General features: G+C 41.3%; 1 protein-coding gene across 3 annotated transcripts in view; it reads left to right on the forward strand.

The window, feature by feature from the left end:
- The first annotated feature begins 1,024 nt into the window (after window positions 1-1,024).
- CEP112 (centrosomal protein 112) overlaps window positions 1,025-19,417 on the forward strand; it is a 296,853-nt gene continuing 278,460 nt past the window's right edge. For all 3 annotated transcript variants that reach the window (XM_070394174.1, XM_070394176.1, XM_070394175.1), the window contains exons 1-4: window positions 1,025-1,085; window positions 7,622-7,735; window positions 10,515-10,705; window positions 12,596-12,768. In XM_070394174.1, coding sequence (XP_070250275.1) covers window positions 7,630-7,735; window positions 10,515-10,705; window positions 12,596-12,768 — 470 coding nt within the window. In that variant the 5' untranslated portion in view covers window positions 1,025-1,085; window positions 7,622-7,629. The remainder of the gene's footprint in view (window positions 1,086-7,621; window positions 7,736-10,514; window positions 10,706-12,595; window positions 12,769-19,417) is intronic.

Consider the following 19,417-nt stretch of genomic DNA (forward strand, 5'->3'; position numbering starts at 1 on the left):
AGAATATGACTCTTCTTTGGGAGTTTGAAAGTAGGTAAAAGTGAATGAATCTTCTCTTTTCTTTATGGAAAATTGAAAAGATGCCTCAAGCTGTGCTTGAGTTTGATTTGGCACCACCCTGAGTGTATTGCATAGACACAAAAGAAGGAATCCCGTTGTGAAATTAGATGAAAAACAGTGGTGAGTGTTGTCACAATTTAAATGTTGTTTCTGCCTGTATATTTAAAAAACATAGTTCAGAGTTTCCCCAGCAATGTAACAGAAGCCCACAGACCACCACGACATAGCAATGCGGACATGGAGACCGCCCTGGGGAGGTGGAGACTCTGGGAGCAGCGAAAACAATTTTCCACTAGATCTTGTTATTCTGCACAGAATTGGTAATCAAAAAGCTTTTTTATTTTATTTCAGCATTTTCAGAATTTTGGGTCAGGTTTTTCAGACCTCAGATAGTTCTGAAAGCCACCCCCGCCCCCCAAAATAACAACAACAACAAAAAAGGTAATGTCCATCTGGGTTGTGAGAAAGACACCAGGCAGTAAGTTCTCACGTTTTGACACTCATTTCATTCAATGCCTCTCTCAGACCAAACAAAGGCCAAGCCCTTCAGTGACCGTCCTCCAGTAATCCCATTTTCTTTGCCCTTTCGATGTTCTTCCTCCAAGCCCCCCGTGTCCCCAAGCTACTCTTGTGGTGCTGAGGGGCCGCATGGTCCAGGTATAGGTCCCGGGACCTGCCTAGAAGCCACCACCAGGCAGGAACACGAACTGGAACCTGCGCGCCGGGGACCCGGCCGTTGCCATGGCAACGGCGCTGTGCCCCTTGGCAACACTGGGGCCGAGGAACGCGAGCGCCGGAAGTCGCTGCCTCCGAACTGCTGGACGGTGGCTGTCGTAGGTCCCAGTGTCGCCATGGCAACGGCGCGCCGCCGGCCGCCGCCGAAGGGGTGGGAAAGGGGGCGGGGAATGCGAGCGCGGAAATCCCCGCCCCCGGCCTGCAGGGCGGCGGAGGCTGTGGCGGCCCGCAAGGATTTGAAACCGTTTGGCGGCGGCGACAGCGGCGGCGGCCCATCGGGAAGCTTGCATGTAGGGGCTCCAGGTTCTTGTTTTCCCCATTTTCCCTCCCCAGCCCCTGTCCTCGGGTTCTGGGGTGGAATTTTGCCTGGGGTGGCGGCCGCCCCGCCCGTGCGGGCTGGTGCGGGGAGGGGCGTCGCCCCGCAGGCCCCGGGCGGGTTCTCGAGGCCCGAGGGGCGCGCGCTGCGTTCGGGGGTCTCACTTGCTGAGGGCGGTCCGGGCCGGGCGCGGGCTGGGAAAGTTCTGCGTCAAGTTTGACCAGCGGTCGACCTGACGAGTCCAGGAGCCGGACCGGAGGGCTGGCGGCTCGGGAGGAAATCCGCGTGTGGGACCCGCGGGGGCAGCGGCCTCGGAGGCCCACGGCTGCCCTCTGTGGCCGGGAAGTGCCTCCCGGGCACGGCACCCTGCACTTGTCCCTCTCCTCCCACAGCGGGACCCGCGGCCCGACCCGGGATTTCGGGCCGAACCGGTGGGCTGGTTCCTTGGTGGGAACAGTTCGCCTCACAGCCCCTGGGGCAGCGGGCCCTGTCCCAGCATCAGGTGGCGGAGCTGCGGAGTGTGTCTGCGCTGGTCGATGGTTTTTAAGTGTTGCAGAGAGGAACTTCAGTAAACACGAGCAGTTCTTATTCCGATCACTGTGCGGCCATGTCTCTTACTTGTCCTGAATATTTAAAGATGAGTCCAAATGACATAGAAAAGGCACGCGCAAGGACAGGCGCCTTTTCCTAATGGTGCGTTCCCGAGCCCCGCTGAGCCTCAGTTTTCCTCCTCCGTGAAATGGCCGCGAGCTCCTGCCTGTCTCCGAGGGCGGTGACTGCCATAGGCTTGCAGAGCACACACCATGCTCCTGGCACAATCAGCCCAGGCTCTGGTAACGGTCCGCACGCCCAGATGGGTAAGCCAGGCGAACACGCACCTGGAAGACTTGGCTGCACCGAAATACGCATTTCACGTTTTCTTTAATGGCCCACCCTGTATTTGAAATATGGTTTGATTGAACAAAATTGGTGACACGCCACTTTCAGGAATATGTTGATTGTGTTTGGCAAGGGGCAGGATAGGCTGAGGTGTACCCTTTGTTTAGCAGTTGTGGCCACTTTTCCCCCAAGGGCTTTCCCTGTTTGTGACTTGCTCAAGCTTTGCTGACGTGTCGCAGCTAAGCACCTTGAGAAGGTCTTAGCCCCTTTTGTAGCTGTCCACATACAATCGGGTTTAAAAAAAGACAATACCAGTGAGTTAAATGTAAGACATGATCCAAATATGGATTATAGCTATGAGCAGGAGTCACTCAATTTACTTGTTTGCTTTTGAAGTAATTTATGTGACTGGTAAGCCTAAATCAATGATATAGCTTTATTTATTTTTTTTCAATTCTGATAATTTAAATCTGCAATTCTAATAAATAGCAACAAAACGGTTTGATTAGCTGGAACTAAGTAGATATAATTTATTTATAAGATGTAATTTGTGTAGCAAGAATTCCTTGAAGGTTTGAAATTGTAAATTAATTTTTTGTTTTTGCTCTTTGCATTTCATTATTTTGTTGGGGAATAAAAAAGGGATAAGGAGGCCGGGCTGATGTGGCTCAGTGGTTGAGCATTAATCTATGAACCAGAAGGTCATGGTTCGATTTCCGGTCAGGGCACATGCCCAGGTTGCAGGCTCCATCTCTGGTATGGGGAGTGCAAGAAGCAGCTGATCAATGAGTCTCTCTCATCATTGATGTTTTTGTCTCTCCATTCCTTTTCCTTCCTCTCTGAAATTAACTATATATATATTTTAAAAAGGGATAAGAAGATGCAGATTTTTTCCTTTTACCAAATATTACATTGACTCTTTACTCTGGTTTTTAAAAAATGTATATCCAGTATTGTATGTTATTATAGCAATTCTGATTGCCTTTCTAATTTTCAAGATTTTATTATTAGTTGGAGATAGTGCTGATGTATAGGCAAGTGGCCAAGTGGTCAGATATCATGAATCTGACAAGGATTTCAGAATTTTAATCTGAGCTTTGGGCTTAATTTCATGGCTTTAAGTGAGTCTTTTAACTTTGAATTTAAGTTTCCTCTAACATTAAACACTACCATCTTTTGCCTGTGTTAAAGGACTTATTGAGTGAATCTTATAACAAATCTTTTGGCTTTAGCCCTAACTATGGGTACTCTCAGGCAAATGTTTGAGTGCAAAGACAGGATGGTTAAGCCTGGGAGTACCCTTCTAGGCCAGAGCTGTGCTTAAAATTCTGGGTTTATGAGTTTCCATTTGTTTGTTCATCCATTTGAAAAGTTAGTTTTCAGCTTTATGATTTAACATCCAGCCGTGGTATCATAGCTTTCTGTTATCAAGTACATAACTGAAGTAGTTATGGAGGAATGCAGTTAGGAATATTATAGGAATTCGAAACAAAGCGAACGAACCAAATAACCTCAAGCCAACTAACCCATCAAAATAATATTATCTTAACCAAGTCTTGAATGTGAAAATGTGTTTCTTCTATAATGCAGAATGTAGGGTGACCAGTTTTGGTAACTAGAATTGAGGACACATAATATTTCTATTCTAGAAGACCTATTTGGTACTCAGAATGGGATCTTTTTAAAAAAAAATATATTTTTATTGATTTTAGAGAGGAAGGAAGAGGGAGAGAGAGTTAGAAACATCAATGATGAGAGAGAATCACTGATTGGCTGCCTCCTGCCTGCTCCCCACTGGGGATCGAGCCCGCAACCGGAGCATGTGCCCTTGACCGGAATCAAACCTGGGACCCTTCAGTCCGCAGGCCGACGCTCTATCCATCGAGCCAAACCGGCTAGGGCCAGAATGGGATCTTAAAAAACAAACACCCTAGTCATGTAAAAGTGGGACATTAATCCCTTACATTAACATTTATTTACCAATCAATTCTTCTTCCGTTTCTAATACACAGCATGCAATGTGCTAGGTATCTACTGAGACTTATAAGTCATGGTCCCTGCCTTCCAGGAGCATCTCGGATGTGGAATACATGCAAGTAATACACAGATGTGTTAAAAAAAAACTAGCTTGATAAATACTGCTGCACAGATGTGAGCAGTGCACACTGAGAATGGAGTAACAGTGAATCTGCGATAAGTGGGACAAGCTTTACTCAGAAGGGACACTTGCGCTGCATGTATCAGATTCCAGATGGAGGGAACAGCCAGTGAAAAGGATGTGAACACATATAAGGGCTTGGAGTGTTTGAAGAATGGCGAGCCAAAGTGTGTGTGTGTGTGTGTGTGTGTGTGTGTGTAGATGTGTAGGGAGGGGTCAGAGATGGGCTCAGGATGGAAAAGTACTTGTAGACCTAACTTTGAATTTAGAAAGCATCCTGTTGTCACAAGCAGCCAAGAGAAGTTTTTACGTGGGGAGTGATAGGGTTAGTTTTATACTTAGGAACCGTAGTCTAGTACCAGTGAGGACTAAAATAGGAAAAAATACAGTTGGCTGTAGGTAAGTGATCAGAAGGGCTTTCTCGGAGACCATGGCAGCTAGAATAGAGATACAGGCAGGGTGGGAGGTATTCCTGAGTATTTGTGGGTGTATTAGTTTATGGGGGTTTAAGGAATGGGAACAGACAGTGGGGCTGGAAAGTTCGGCACAGCGAGGAGGCTGTTGATAGGTGTTTTTAGGGTTAGAGAGACAAGTTCATGCTTCTGTTCTCTAAGAAGTAAGTTGAGAGGTGGAGGGAATAGCATTTTGTGGTGTAACCATTCGGCAGTTGCTTTTTCCATGAAGCAGGAGGTTAGATTTTTGAAATTGAGAGTGAGCGCTTTATTTAAGGGACTTGAAGATGTCTGGTGAAAGCTGCTTTGTGGAGTAGGAGACAGTAAAAGACTCCTGTGGATTGAGGTAAGATTGGAAGCCATCTGACTACAAGGCAGTGCTGTCTTTCTCCCACAAGCCCTCAGTTAGGGGACGAAGGAGGGTGTCAAGGGGTCGAAGTCTTGCTGAGTTTAGTAAAGAGAAGGTCGAGTGGAGTAAGGAGACAGTATAAGAGAATAAGAGGCTGTGATGAGATAGAAGGGTCAGGGAGGTGATGGTGATGAGAATGGAGAGTAAGGTGTAGTCAGATGGTGGGAACCTCCTAAGAGGGGACTTTCGGGTTGTGGCTGAAGAGCGGTATGCATCTTAAACTGTTTTCCTTCCTGGGCAAGGTTGCGGGAGAGAGTTTAAGACTCCAGGGAGCACATGCATGTACTTGGCAGAAGACTGAAAACCGTGGTTCATGTCTAGACGGAGGGAAGCCAGGCCAGCCACGAAAGCTTCCTTACAGAGACAGGGTAGCTAGAACTTTCTATGAAGAGGCTATTGATAAGAAGATGAAGATACCAAGGTCAATACCAGAAGCTGAATGCCTGAGGCAGAACAGAGCTTTATTCTAAATGTGTAATTTGTAAATTGAATCAATGACACTTGGAGACCTTACGTAATGTAGGGGTAGTCCACATCCCTACCAAGACAGTTCATTACATAGAGGAACATGTTGAGTGTGGATATATTTTTAACTTAAGGAACTTTGTCAAAATCTACATTTCTGATTTTTTGGGGGATTCACCCTTTTATCATCAATGTTTTCTTGCTAATTAGGAAGAAATACAAGGACCAATATTTTAAGTTTTTTTGAGGAGAGTTATAAAATTTAAATGTACATAGTTAAAATCACTGTTTTGGGGGATACAGTTCTATGAGTTCTTACACATGCATAAAGCAGGGGCTTGCAGCCTCCTCCACAGGCAGTATGCTGACCAATTCCAACACCTACATACTGCCCTGTGCCGCCTCTTCCTGTCCAGGTCTCCCCCAATGCTAAGTCCTGTGGACCACTGATCTGTTTTCCATGCTCAAAAATGTTGTCTTTTCTAGAATGTCATGCAAATGGGTTAATATAGTAGGTAGCCTTTCGGGAATGGCTTCTTTCACTCAGCATAATATGTTCGAAGTTGTTTTTTTTTTATGTTGTCATGTGGATCAGTAGCTCATTCTTTTCTGTTGCTGAGTACAGTTTCATGTTGTGTTTTTGCCATAATTTGTTTATCCAGTCCCCAGGTGAGGGACCTTTGGGTTGTTCCTAGTGTTTGCTGATTACGGAAGGAAAAAACTGCTATAAACATTACATCAGGTTTCTGTATAAATATAGATTTTGTTTCACTTGGGTAAATACCAAAGAGTGGGATTTCTGAGACATGGTAAATGTATGTTTAACTGTGTAAGCAGCTCCTAACCCAGGGGTGGGCAAACTTTTTGACTCAAGGGCCACAATGGGTTCTTAAACTGGACCGGAGGGCCGGAACAAAAGCATGGATGGAGTGTTTGTGTGAACTAATATAAATTCAAAGTAAACATCATTACATAAAAGGGTACGGTCGTTTTTTTTTTTAGTTTTATTCATTTCAAACGGCCGGATTCGGCCCGCGGGCCGTAGTTTGCCCATGGCTGTGACCTAACCTGTTTTCCAGCGTGGTTGCACCATTTTGCATTCCTACCAGCAGTGCATGAGGGTTCCGGTTCATTGTTCTTACCAGCACGTGCTATTGTTTGCATTTGTTGTTTTAGCTGTCCTACTAGGCGTGTAGTGAGATCTCATTATGGTTTTAATTTGCATTTCCCTAGTAGCTAAAAATGTTGAGCATCTTTTCATGTGCTTACTTGTCATCTGTGTATCTTCTTTGGTAAAGAGACTAGCTTTTTGCTGATTATTTTTATTGGGTTGTTTGTTTTGTAGTTTTGAGAGTTCTTTATACTAGTAAGTCCTTTGTGAGAAAATGTAATTCACAAATCTTTTCTTTGAGTCTGTGGCTTTTCATTTCAATACTTTAACAGGGCCCTTTGCAGAGCAAAAGTTTTTTGTTTTGCTGAAGTCCAATCTGTCCATTTTTTCTTATATGGTAGTGCTTTTTATGTTGTATCTAAAAAATCTTTGCCTTTTTCAGGGTCATGAAAATTGTTCCCTATATTTTCTTCTAAGAGTTTTGTAATTTGACATTTTACACTTAGGTCTGTGATTTATTTTGAGTTAATTTTTTTAAATATACTATGAGATATAGGTTGAGGTTTGTATAATTTTTTTTTTGCAGATGGATGTCCAGTTGTTATAGCATACTTTATTATAAAAACTATAGTTTCTTCATGAATTTTACCTTTGTTGAAAGTCAGTTGTCCATATTTTACTGGTCAATTTCTGGACTCTAGTCTGTTCTGTGGGTCCATGTGTCTATCCTTTCACCAATACTACATTGTCTTGACTACTGTACCTCTTAAAATTAGGTAACGTGAATCCTCCAACTTTGTTTTTCTTTTTCAGAATTCTAGTTTTTTTTTTACTTTCTAAAATTAAATTTTAGAGTCAGCTTGTTACATATACAAAGAATACTGCTGGGATTTTGTTTGGAATTGCATGAAATCTATAGATCAATTTGGGGAGAATTGGTATTTATAATGCTAATGAGTTTTCTTTGATCTCTTTAATCAGTTTTGCAGTTTTCAGCATACAGACCCTCAATATTTTCATTTTAAATCTTCTACAGACTGAATTATGGAAATGGAAAGTGAAGAAGAACAATGGGAGAAGCTGGATGCGGAATTTGATCACTTTGTGGTAGATATGAAGCCTTTTGTTTTAAAATTACCCCACAGGCCAGGTAAGATTATGTTTAAAAATTAGATTCTTAAGGTTAATTGTTTCTTATATTATTTCATGAAACCAGTGATCCATCAAAATTGAAATAAAACTGAATTCTTTTAATAGCACTTTTTATCTTAAGCTGATGTGGGATTGTTTACTTTGAGCTGTTCAAGGGTAAATAGAAATTTAGTGATAATGTCCTACTAAACCATGGAAAGGTTGTGATACCCCTTCTTATATGTCATGAACTTAAAGCCCAGGGGTCTCTAAAGTTTGCTAAAACTATTTCTTCCTGCATCTTTTTTTCTCCCACCATGGGAATGTTTCCTCTTTCAGGAGCCTACAGTCCACCTGCTCTTTGACCCTTTTGTTTATAACAGTGGAAAAGAATTTATTGGTCTTGTATGCTTTGGGTTGACGGAATAAAATGAAGTGTGAATGAGTTTTTGTTGTTATGTTGTCTCCAGTTTATGGCTTCTTATCTTTAATTATAGAATGAGAGTCTTTGTTTCAAGTCAAAGAATTTTCAAGTAACACAAGGTATGCAGAGCAATTGGAAAGAGTTTGGGGGGCCAGGGAGATTCTCGGAGTTATACTGGGCATAAGATTGGCTGTAAAGGTAAATCTGATTGGCAGCTTTTGAGTGGATCATTTGGAATGGGGCCAAGAAACTGTTTTTTACTCTGTCCAAATTTCCTATTTCCCTAAGGTGTCTGAGGGAACTCTATATTCAAAAATGAGGAACCAAGTCAGTATTAGATATTTATTGCAAGGAGCTGCACTGGGAGAAGGGAGGGTAGTGGGTGAGTTAGGCATTTTGTGGTCATCCATTGTTCTAGGCCCTGCCACTTTTTTAAAATCCTCACCCGAGGATATGTTTTTTATTGATTTATTTTTAGGGAGAGAGGAAGGGAGATGGAGATGGAGATGGAGATGGGAAGAGAGAGAGAGAGAGAGAGAGAGAGAGAGAGATCACTTGCCCCCCCCTCCCCCCCATATGCGCCCTGACTGGGGATTGAACCCACAATCTTTTGATGCTCCAACCAACTGAGCCGCCTGGCCAGGGCCAGGCCTGCGACTTTTCCTGGTCCACGATGTCTTGGCATGGGCTTCCCTCCAAGCTTCTTCCTCTATCCGCTTGCCCTTCAGACCAAAACCTCTTCTTTCTTCCTCTGCTGTTCTTCACAATGGTTATTTCATATCTCACAGCTCATTCATGATTTGTTGAGTTAGTATTTAATGATGTTTCTATACTGTTAATCATCTTTTGATATTCAGTACCTTTTTTTTCTTTTTCTCTTAGATCTGCTGATTAGGAAAAATTTTTAATTAAAATCTCCCATTATAAATGTATTTCAAATCAAACTATTGTCATATTTATCTTCTTTTAAAAATGGATTTTAGGTACAAGAATTGATTGGATTGTAATCTTTGGTTCATGATGTATTGTCTATATTGGTACATCCCTTGCCTTCTCTTCTTTAGTTAATTCTTAATGAATGCTTGGAAATCACATACCAATCAAGAATCTAAACAACTCACATCTTCTTGTAGCTAAAATCTACTTTGGGAAATGGTTTTTCCCAACATTTTAAGTAGAGGAATGAATTCTTTTGTTTAATCAAGTTGTACTGAATTCTAGCCGTTCCAAAATTAGATAGATTTCAGTTTGCTGCTGGGCATATAGAAAATAGATAGTTTGAAAAAGTGATTACTTAAGTTTATCAGTTTCACTTTTGCATTTTTTTTGGCATAAAGTATGCCCAATATTTCATGAAGTTTGCTTTGTGATTATATAATTTCAAAGCTAAAAATACAAAAGGTTTTTAGAGGCTAGCTTTCATACCTGTAGTGATAAATCCAGTATGAGCAAAGTAGTAAATCCGGCCCCAGCAATTTTTGTAGGTAAAACAATAAATGAATATGACCTTTAGAAACTAAGAGATTAAAGCAGGCTTATGATTTGTGTTAGGTATATAATCCTCAAATTGAGTTAGACTGATAAAAGATTAGTGTCAAAGTAGTTTTCATGAGACCTAAAAGCGATTCTGTGTCATGTAAGATAAGATAGTCAATAGGTCATTATATGTGGATTAAACTGTGCTATATTTTTAAGGCAGTTTCTAAAAGGATAATTATTTTACAAAATTACATGTAAATACCCTTCAATTATTTCTAGAGAGGTTGAAAGAAAACCCTAAATAAATCAACTATAAGTCCCTGAAAATTATCAGCTTTAATAAATAAAACATTTGAGATTTAATTTTAGATTAAGTTTAAAATGCTTAAATAAATAAGATTGCATTTTATCTCTCTCTTGGTTTGTATAATGAGAATTATAGAATTTCAGAACAACTACAATTATTTTAGAGATGTTTTTACAGCAAACTTTTTATCTCACCGCTTCATTTGACAGTAATCCAGATATTTTATTTTTGAGAAAATATTTTTTTGCTTATGTCTTGCCTGATTACTAATGAACTGGTGAACTCCAGACCAAGAGTTGGCAAATTGTAGCCTCTGGAGCAGATCCAGCCTGCTGCCTTTTGGTAAAGTTTTATTAGAAAACAGCCATGCCCGTTTGGTTACATGTGGTGTGTGACCGATTTCATGCTCCAGTGGCAGAGGGGAGCAGCTGTGTCGGGGGTCACTGCAGAGCCTCACTGTTTACTGTGTGTCCCTTTACGGTGAATTTGCCGACCCCTGCTCTAGGCAGGAGCAGATTTAGACAGGTCTTTCATTTAATGTTTGTTTACTGACAATTCAAGTCTCTAATATTGCCTATGTATTTCTAGAACGGCAGAGGTGTGCACTTTGGATTAGAAAGCTGTGTGAGCCTTCAGGAACAGGTGCAGGAATAATGGGCCGGAAGAATCGGAACCTGTATGCAAAACTGTTACTGCATATGCTTAAGCGGGGAGTGATTGAAGGCCCTTTTATACACCGACCTGAACCCGGGACACTAAAAACTTTACCTTCGTACATGGTAGGTGTCATTGACCAAAAGGTGAATTAGTTTAGTTTCTTAAAACTGCCAATTTAGACCAGCCGGTGTGGCTCAGTGGTTAAACCGGGAGGTTGCGGTTCAATTTCTGGTCAGGGCACATGACTGGGTTGTGGGCTTGGTCCCCAATGTGGGATGAGTAGGAAGCAGCTGAGCAGTGATTCTCTCTCATCATTGATGTTTCTATCTTTTTCTCCCTCTCTCTTCCTCTCTGAAATCAATAAAAAAATATTTTTAAAAACCTCTGCCAATTTATCATACCATTTGGGAATGGTCATATTAGTAAGTAACAAGTTCTAGATAATATGTTAGTTAAAACGAATGTGTTTTTTCTTTCTGATTCAAGTTTTTCTACCTTGAATAGAAATCAGATATTGGCCTATAAGCGGCCTATACTTACTGATTTAGTCATTCTATAATATTATACAATATTTCTAAAAATTTTAAAGTGCGATTTTAAACTTGAGCCTTACTTTTCCACTGTTTATAATAATATTTTATGTATGTCAGAAAATTTTAGTTATTAAACTCTTTCATATTTAAAAATTTATGAGAGGTCAGATTGAGTGACTTCTAAAGTTCCTTTCTACTCTAATAAAATGACAACAGTAAGTTGGAGTTTAGAAGTGATTTCCTGCACTTCATTTAATTTCATTATCAGAATCAGGTTTGTGAAAAGGCAGTTACAATTATACTTGGTTGATGAATTGTCACTGTCTTGGTTTGTATGGTGTTTGAATACTTGAGAAATCTGGCTGGAGTTCTAGGGATTGGTAATTGCTGTTAGGATATTTTAAGATTTTTTAAAATAATATTTAAAATTTTTTAAATTTTATTTTAACAGTTAATTTACACCAAAAATTTACTCAAGAGACATGTTGCACAATAGGCCATAATATGCTATCCATGGAAGAATGCCAAAAGTTTTAATGCTATTCCCAATCACATGAGAGACATACATTTTGTTTAAAATCATTAGTCTTTGGGACATAGTTATTTGACTTAATATTTGGTTAACCATTGAAGTGACTATCTCATTTAAAAAGAAATTGCTATGCATGTCTGATTGAGGATAGAGGGTCATGCCCTCCCCAGAGAGCAGCCCCCCGAGAGGACTGTTGTGTAGGATTGGGAGAATTGTTGCAGAAGTATCCAGTTAATGCAGAAGTTTCTTCACAAATGTGTCACGAAGCCTGGCTCACTTAAAGAGAAATAAATGGGCTGATGTCATTCTTCTTAATGACTGAAAGTAGAACATTTTCTGGAACAAATTCAGATGTTAAGATCTGAGTATATTATGTTTTCCCATTCACACTCAATTTCATAAAATCATAGGAAAGTGCCTTGTTTTACGAAGAATGATGAGAAGTCCTAAGACTGCCTTGGGTTTTCCACCTCATTTATGGCATGGCCAGAACTACATCCCAGGTCTTCAACTCTGTTGTTCTCATCTGATGAAGGGATTCCTGATTTTTATTTATTGTGGTTCCTGAGCCCACTGATTTTTTTGGTGGGCTGCAGAGTAGTTAATGATCACAGAAAAAAATAGAGAGCACATGATTTAAAAAGAACGTTTCATTTATGTTTACATAAAGCTAATATTCCTTTTGTAATACAATAATTATCAGGTTTATCTGGTATGTATTGTTATCATTCATCAGATTTCTTATACAGCAGAGCACAACTAAAATGTGTTATCCCATTTTATGTATTTTAATATTTCACAATTAATGTGCATTGAATGATGCATTTTTATATATTTTTGGTAGTTGAATTTGAATATTTGAATGGTTATCAAACTTGAAATCTTAACTAATTATTTCATTATAGTACATTTTGAAAGAATAATTTTTCTAATTTTTAAAAAATCAGTCCATCTATTTTGATGAACCAAATCCAGCACAAGCCAAAAGTTCAAGCCCAGAAAGATTACCGGACTGGGTAATGGGTGAGCTGGGGACGAGCGAACACAAATTAAATGAGTCATGGAAGCTTTCTTCTGGAGACAGTTATTCTTCGGTGCAGTCGCCAACCGATGGCCACAGGTATGCTATGAAAATGGGATTTGGAATGTGTTTCATTATTTAGCCTGTCTTCAGTACTGGTTCATACATTTCATTTTTCCTTGTGTGTGTTTTTTTTATGAAAAGTAGTTGATTTACTTTATATTTTTGTTAAAGTTGAAGTCTTTGAAGGATATTGGGAAGGTAAAATGACAGTTTTGCTTTTTCATTTACTGTATATTCAAAAATTATGTTATATTCTAGCCATTTTTTTTTTTGTATCTGTTATATATATACTAGAGGCCCGGTGCATGAATTCGTGCACTCGGGGTGGGAGGGGTCCCCTCAGCTCGGCCTGCGCCCTCTCGCAGTCCAGGAGCCCTCGGGGGATGTCCAACTGCCAGCTTAGGTCTGCTCCCTGTGGAGAGCCGGCCTAAGCTGGCAGTCAGACATCCTGAGCACTGCCACAGAGTCACCGCTGCACTCACCAGCCGTGAGCCTGGCTTCTGGCTGAGTGGAGCTCCCCCTGTGGGAGCACATTGACCACCAGGGAGCATCTCCTGCGTTGAGCGGGATCGGGCCAAAACTGGCTCTCCGACATCCCCTGAGGGGTCCCGGATTGTGAGAGGGTGCAGGCCAGGCTAAGGGACCCACTGGTGCACGATCAAAGCCAGGGAAGGACGTGGGAGGTTGACCAGCAGGGAGGGGTCTCTGGGAGGGCTCCAGGGCATGTCCAGCCTGTCTCACTTAGTCCTGACTGGCCAGACCCCAGCAGCAAGATCACCTACTGATCAGAGCATCTGCTCCTCCCTGGTGGTCAGTGCATGTCATAGCGACTGGCCGACTGGTTGACTTTCTACCCCTTGGTGGTCAGTGCACATCATAGGGAGCAGTTGAGCGGCCTTAGCATATCATTAGCATATTACACTTTGATTGGTTGACCGGACACTTAGCATATTAGGCTTTTATTATATAGGATGTATACATTACATATATACACACATGTATAATGTGTGTGTGTGTCTGCTCCATTGCTTGGAAAGTGGTTCCTGAAAATTTTTAAATAATACAATTCTCTGTTTCCTGTATGACAAGCACGTATTAAGAACATTATCAATGTCGACAACAAACTGTAACATCTTAAAGCTTATACTTGAATTTCTCTTCTTTTTACCCATCAAATAGTATTTGTTTTAATTTAACAAAATAATGAATATAAATGTAAACCTCATTAAACTGTGCTTTTTCACTAGAGTACTAAGCTTAAGTAGGATTTTTAGTATAAATTAAACGTCTAAGTTTTTGAAATACATGAAAAGATTATTGTTGTAGTATAACTTTTGGCCTCTAGGAGGGATAGACTTAAGTTGGACTTTTATCAAACTTTGAGTTTTACCTTTGGTGTTGTTCCCTCAAATATTAAAATATTGGACAGTGTCAGTTGACATGTACCATACTTCAAACTTCTCTTGGTAATTTTAATTTTGGGAAATTTGATTTGGTTAACAATGATCTTTCTTTTCTATACATTTTGGTTTGTTACTTACTCAGATATAAAACGTTAGTAATTTGAAATGTCTTCATAGTTGGTGTAGTCTGATTATGTTTTTCAGATGTCAGGAGTTATAGGGGGAAAGAACAGATGAACACAAAGCAAGTGCTGTAGTCCAAAGGAACTTTTTTTATTGGAAAGAGTAAACCAATTAAAATGGAGAGGCATAAGAGGGAGAGGGGAGATAATTACGGACATGTTCAGAAGAGTAAAAAGAAATGAATAGATAAGTCCTTGGGGGTTTTATAAGGTACTTATTTTTGTACTTATGGGAGATTTAAAAATAGAAGAGGTATAATTGTGGAGTTTTGTTAACCTTTTAAGCAGGTAAGTGGAGGTGTCAAGAGACTGATGGGCATACAAAGAAAAATACAGTTCTTGGTTTGGCTCTGAAATGCATCAGGTGTTTGCCAAAAGATTTGTTGAGTGTCTGACTAGGTGCTGGGTTTCTTTCTGGGTTTACAGTGTAAAAGTGAACTAAAGGAGTTTCCTATGTCTTTGAGTTAGATCAGAGGTTGAAAATTGGTGATCATTCTGAACTGAATGAATCATGTGCATAGATTTGTTTTGTTTGACTTCCATAATGTCTTTAAAGCTTTTTTAGTGAGTTGTCAAAATGAACAATTAGAGAAATTTGTACAAAAAAAATCTACATTTCTGGCTCACTTTAGAAAGTGGAGACCCAGCAATCTTTCCATAGGTTGGAGCAAAGTAACACTTGCTCACCCCGCTAATGCAGCACGCCTTCACTGTTTCCTGCTAATGCGTGACACTGAGGTTGAGGTCATTGCATCTGTTATTGAGCTTTGACTTTTTCTTTTTTAAGTATTTTATTTTTTGTTAATCCTCACATCAGGATATTTTTCCATTGATTTTTAGAGAGAGTGAAAGGGAGGGAGAGGGACACACAGAGAGAAACATTCGTATGAGAGAGACACATCAATTGGTTGCCTCCTGCATGTGCCCTGACCAGGGCCGGGATGGAGCCTGCAATTGAGGTATGTGCCCTTGACTGGAATCAAACCCGGGACCCTTCATTCCGTGGGCTGATGCTCTATCCACTGAGTCATACTGGCTTGGCGAGCTTTTTATTTTTTCAAGTAAGATTAAGAGGAAGTAAAGTATTTGTTTTTCCCTTTTGTTTTTCTGCAAAAAGCTTTATTGTTTCATTTGGTCCAATGCATGGGTGAGGGCTTCAGGATGGTTAAAAGAACGGCTAGTAGTTTCGGGGAAAGCCTCCGGTAAAAGCCAGACACCAGGGGGATGCAGAGGGTCCCCTCAAAGGCCTCTGGGCTCCACAGGCTCCTAGTCGTGCTTGAGGGGGAGCCTTTGGAAGAGATACTGGCCCAGCCCAGCCTGGGGGCCGGCAGCCTGCAAGGTGAGTCAGGTGCCGCCCATCTTCTTGATGCATTTCACCTGCTCACCCCGGAAGTGGTTCTGCAGGAAGTCACGGAGCTGAGGGTTTGTGGGTAGAACCCAGGGCCTGCAGCTCCAAGAGGGCCTGGGTGAGGTTCCTCTCCAAGGCCAGGGCGGCCTCTATGGCGTCCTGAGTTTTGCCCCCTCATCTTGGGAGGCTTCAGCACGGCCTGGAAGAGAATGCGGCCATCGCGTTGGGTTTGCAACTTTAAGACGCTCAGCGCCCTCTCGCTTCTTCGCCAACTCGCAGAAGTGGCCCACGCCCTCCAGAGCCACTTCCATCGTCCAGGTCGAAATAGAAGCCGAGAGGTATGTGTGAGAGGCCTCAGAGGCAGGCTGGCCAGGCGGTTGACCGCAGCCTTCACCTCGGTGGGTGGAATGATTCTGATGAATTTGGGAGCTCATGGTTGTTTGGCAATAAGGAGTTAAGGTAGAATAAACATCAACAGTGTGTTGGCTGGTCCCGGAGGTGGTTCTGAGGGTGGTGACTGGATAAGACAGGAGAGTGGCTGGAGGCTGGAAGAAGGGGCGTCCCCGGGTCTGTTCCGTCCAAACACTGTTGAAGCAAGAGACAGATCCGGGAGTGTCGAGGGCACTGCCTCCATTTATATTCTATGAAAAGTAGAAAGAAGAAAGGTAAATGAAGGAGGAATCACATGATTTAAGAAGAGGAGAGGAAGGGGGCGGGGGGAATGGAAGATATCTCTAGTACTATCAACAATAAAAAATATATTTAAAAAAATGAAGAGGAGAGAGAGTGTATCTTTGTAGAAGTATAGTATAATCACCCATGTGTTTACCTGTTTAGTCTTATAAACATTTGGTCTAAAACTGTGGTTTAGATGGATAGGGAAGAGAGATACATGTATGGATAATTTCAGTGCAGTGGTTCTGGGTTGTTGTGGAGGTGTTTATGAAGATTGAGGTATGTATAGGGTAGGGTTCAGGGTAGGAAATAGAACAGAGCTCCAGTTTTTTCCTCATAATAGAGGATAGAGTTAGAGAAAACAGTGAAAATATTCTTCAAATATTAAGGATTTTTCTGGAAAATGAAACCATAGTGAAAATCTGCACAAGTTTAACAAATAACTTATTTCTCTTTGTTGCTCAGCTATAATAAAATGGCATATTAATGCCAATTACTCAAGTATGAGGCTTTAGTTATCAGTTACATAAAGTAATTAATGGGACAAGCAGGCAGTCCTCTGGTCCCAGTCATTGTTCAGATCTCCTAACTTCATAAAAGCCTCCCCTGCCGGCCCAGGTCTGTTTAGGTGACTCTTATTTACACAAAGCACTCTGTGTTCTTTGTCGCACTTATCGCATGTACAGAGGTTCCATTTCTGTCCTTTTGCTAGATTGCACATTTCACGAGGGAAGAACTGTGGTTTTCCTGTTTGCACTATATTTCCAGTTAGGGACTCCATAGAGTTTGTATTTGGTGAGTGTATGCATACTTGAAGGTTGGGTTATGTTAGCCACTGCCACATAATCTTAATTTAATCTGTACAAAACCCCTCTGAGATAGGTATATTGTGGCAGAGAGAATGGCACACAGAGATTTAGAAAAGACTTAGAAAAAGTCAAGGGAAAGATCAAATTCAGAAGAAATTAAGAGAAGTACAGGTGTAGGCTATGGAGAGGCCCTTCCCACACCGTGAGGAATGTAGAGACAATGCAGGAGCCGGAGAAGGCACACTTAAGTTCCTTTCTGCTCAAGTGTCAGGATATCACTAAGGCCCAAGGCCAATTAAGGCTGCAAAACAACACAACACAGTGTATCTTTTCTCATATGTTCCTCAATTAATTTAATTTGCTTTACTGTAAAATGTTAATTTAATGAACAGATCTTTGACATTTTATTTGCATGAAGGCCTTTAGAAACTAAAACTAACATTTAGTTTAGCTAAAGGCAATACAGCTGATTTCAAGGCCAAATACATAACGTGTGAGTTGGATCAGAAGTGGTGTGAGTGGAATGATGGTCTTCCCAGTTCTTTTCTCCAGTTGCTCCTGCACCTGAGTGGTCATACGGGGCTAATGAGAGAGCGTCTGCTAGCGGGGACCCAACACATCTGATCAGTTCTGCAAGAAATTGTTTTCCAAAAGTTTAAGAGGCTTATAATATTTGACACATGTATATTTTTATAGTGAATAATTTATTGTTACTTAGAACTGAAGTTTAAGGCTGCCTCATAAATTTTACAACCACTTCAACTTGTCCTTTGAAAAACCTCTTTAATCTTAAAAGATTTTCCCCCTTAGTGTTTCTTTTTTGATCACTTTATAAAATCCTGCTTTACTTAGACCTTTTTGTATGTGAAGTATTTCTAATGGCATTTTAGATTATGCTGTTTGTGTCCTAGCCTTTTTATATTATTAAAGATGCAGAGTCCTTTTGAAGCCTCTTTGTTAGGGCTCCCTATTCAGTGGAGATGGCACCTCTCCTTTACCTTTATTCCTCCTGTGGGATGGTGTGTAGCCTGGTTCTAAACAGCTTAGAAGTGTTATGAGGTTATATTCCATCAGGCTTATTATCTGCTTTCTTTTTCCACCAGATATACATTATCCGCTGGTAAGCTTAGCATTGCACATCAAATAGCTTCAGCACTCGGCTATGTCCATCCCGGTTTTATGCTTGCTTCCTCTCCTTTCTCATAGTTTTGGTTTATTAGTCATGTTTTCTTTTAGAAAAATCACTTTCCAAATTGCATTGCTATTTTATGAGATCTCCACTTGTATTCTATATCAAAGATCTGCTTATTTTCTTCACAATGAAATATTTTAGTTATATTTGAGTTTGGAGCATGGTTTTCCAAAATGTACAGTGTTACTGTGAGACCATAGACTTAGATCTCATCCTGTACAGGTTGGTTCATCTCACTTAGTTCTACAACCATGAGCTATATTCGTATATTTTGCTTCCTGGTCATCCTCCAGATGCCTGCCATTGAGATCTGGTAAAGACCTTAATTGTCTTTGTAGCAGGCAGACTTCCAGGTGCCCCGTGATTCCCCCTCTGTGTGTTCACAGCCTTGTATACCCTCCCTCCTGAGTGGGGCAGGACCTGTGACTGGCTTCTAGTAGAATATGGCAATGATGATGGGTTGGCACCTCCGTGATTACATTATGACATCTCAGACTGCCTGGCTAGCAGACTTGCTGTAGCGTTGCACTGCCTTTTCCTGGCTGGCTTTGAAGAAGTGAGCTGCCATGAATTCTTTGGCCGAAAGGGAACTGCAGGCTGCTGACCCCTGTGCGAGTGGGAAAGTGGATCCTCCCCTTGTCCGGCCTCCAGATGAGAACCCAGCTCTGGTCAAATCCTGATTGCAGAGGCCCTGACAGAGGACCCAGCTCAGCTGCGCCTGCACTTCTGGCCACAGGAACTGGGAAAACGTATGATTGTTTAAAGCTGTACAGTTTGTGGCACTCTGCTATGCAGCAGGAGATGACTGGTAGAGTTTTTATGCTCATTTTAGAAAAGTATGCAGTCTATATGCAATACTTGCTTGTCATAAAAACCTCAGTGTAGAAATGTGTAGAGTAGAAAATCGAAGTCCTCTCCATGTCCTCCTTAGTCCACTGTCCTCACGAGAGGTACTAGTGGTCAACAATTTGGTGTGTATCCCTTTAGAGTAGACCCATTCCCACACCCCCACATATGTCATTACAGAATTACACAGTGACTTATATGTTCTGTTCTGAGACTTGTTCTTTCATCAC

This window comes from Myotis yumanensis, unplaced genomic scaffold (genome assembly GCF_028538775.1).
Source record: "Myotis yumanensis isolate MYYU_CA2020_CCGP unplaced genomic scaffold, mMyoYum1.0.hap1 SCAF_16, whole genome shotgun sequence".
NCBI classification, from domain to species: domain Eukaryota; kingdom Metazoa; phylum Chordata; class Mammalia; order Chiroptera; family Vespertilionidae; genus Myotis; species Myotis yumanensis.